We start from the raw sequence: 1,384 nt of genomic DNA on the forward strand, positions 1-1,384 counted from the left end.
ATGGTCGTTCCATTGCAGCAGCTGCCGCCTCCTCCTCGCTTCCTAATGACGTGGGGCAGGCTTTGTCTGGAGCAAATGCCGAGCCAGTACACTTGTAACTGAGCTTAGAGCTTAGAGCTGGAGATTAGAGCTTAGATCTTGGATCTTAGAGCTTGGAGCTTGGAGCTTGGAGCTTGGAGCTTGGAGCTGCGGGTCGCTCGTCGCAGGTCCAGCTGCTGCTGCTTCGGGATGGAAAATTCGCGACCAAATATTGGGCCTATCAAATATTGACCCACGTCATCGAACCACATACCGGTAGAGTGAGCAAACTCAAACTCAACTCAACGTAGCAAGCGGCACCCACAAGGATTCTCGCGTGATCGTTCAATTCGAGTTGTACAAGGGCTTGTGCGTTGTCACTCGTGCCGACTAGTTTTTTTAGAATGTCAATCCATGCATTTCAAACGCAAAAGACACTCCAAGTGAGAATAGCATGCGAAACTCAAAATCTACTTTAAGTACAAACTAAACTACGACCAGCGCCATCCGTTTAACGGACAAGGCGCTCAAGGACGCGCTTCTTCTCCTCCAACTCGCGGAGCGTGGCATCCTCGTGGTCCTCGAGCCACTCGCGGGCCTCACGGATCGTGTTCTCGGCGGCGGCATCGCCCTTCTCGCGGGTGAGCTCGAGCGCGCGGTAGATGAAGCCCTCAAGCGAGTTGCGGGCCTCGATCTTCTTGAGCGCCTCGGCATCCTCCTTCTTGAACTTCTCGGCCTCTTCGACCATGCGGTCAATATCAGCCTGGCTCAGGCGGCCGTGGTTGTTCGAGATCGTAGTCTCGGCCTTGGCGTTCGTCTTCTTGTCGCGGGCCGACACGTTGAGGATACCGTTGGCATCAATCTCGAACGTGACCTCGACCTGGGGCTCGCCGCGCTTGGCGCGCTCAATGCCCGAGATCGTGAACTCGCCGAGCTTGTTGTTGTGGTCCACGCAGGCACGCTCGCCTTCGTAGATGACAACGTTCACCTGCGTCTGGTAGTCCGACTCCGTGGTGTAGACGCGCGTCTTCTTGACCGGGATGGCCGTGTTGCGCTTGATGAGCACCGACATGACGCGGCCGACCGTCTCAATACCGAGCGAGAGCGGCGTCACATCGACGAGGAGGAGCGAGTTCGTGGCGTCGTTGCGGATGCCCGAGAGGATGGCACCCTGGACGGCGGCACCGTACGCGACGGCCTCATCCGGGTTGATCGACTTCGAGAGCTCCTTGCCGCCGAAGACAGCCGAGAGCATGTTCTGCACCTTGGGGATACGCGTGGAACCGCCGACGAGGACGAGCTCCGTGATCTCGTTGGGCTTCATGTTGGCATCCGAGAGGACCTTGAGGACGGTCTCCTCCGTGCG

General features: G+C 57.7%; 1 protein-coding gene across 1 annotated transcript; it reads right to left on the bottom strand.

The window, feature by feature from the left end:
* Window positions 1-426: 426 nt before the first annotated feature.
* On the bottom strand, window positions 427-1,342 carry SPRG_10476 (hypothetical protein; the record flags this gene model as incomplete). Its single annotated transcript, XM_012350126.1, has 1 exon — window positions 427-1,342. The coding sequence occupies one exon, from the start codon at window positions 1,340-1,342 to the stop codon at window positions 530-532; it is 813 nt and encodes a 270-aa protein (XP_012205516.1). The 3' UTR covers window positions 427-529.
* Window positions 1,343-1,384: the final 42 nt, after the last annotated feature.

Source organism: Saprolegnia parasitica (genome assembly GCF_000151545.1).
Source record: "Saprolegnia parasitica CBS 223.65 unplaced genomic scaffold supercont2.62, whole genome shotgun sequence".
NCBI lineage: Eukaryota > Oomycota > Saprolegniomycetes > Saprolegniales > Saprolegniaceae > Saprolegnia > Saprolegnia parasitica.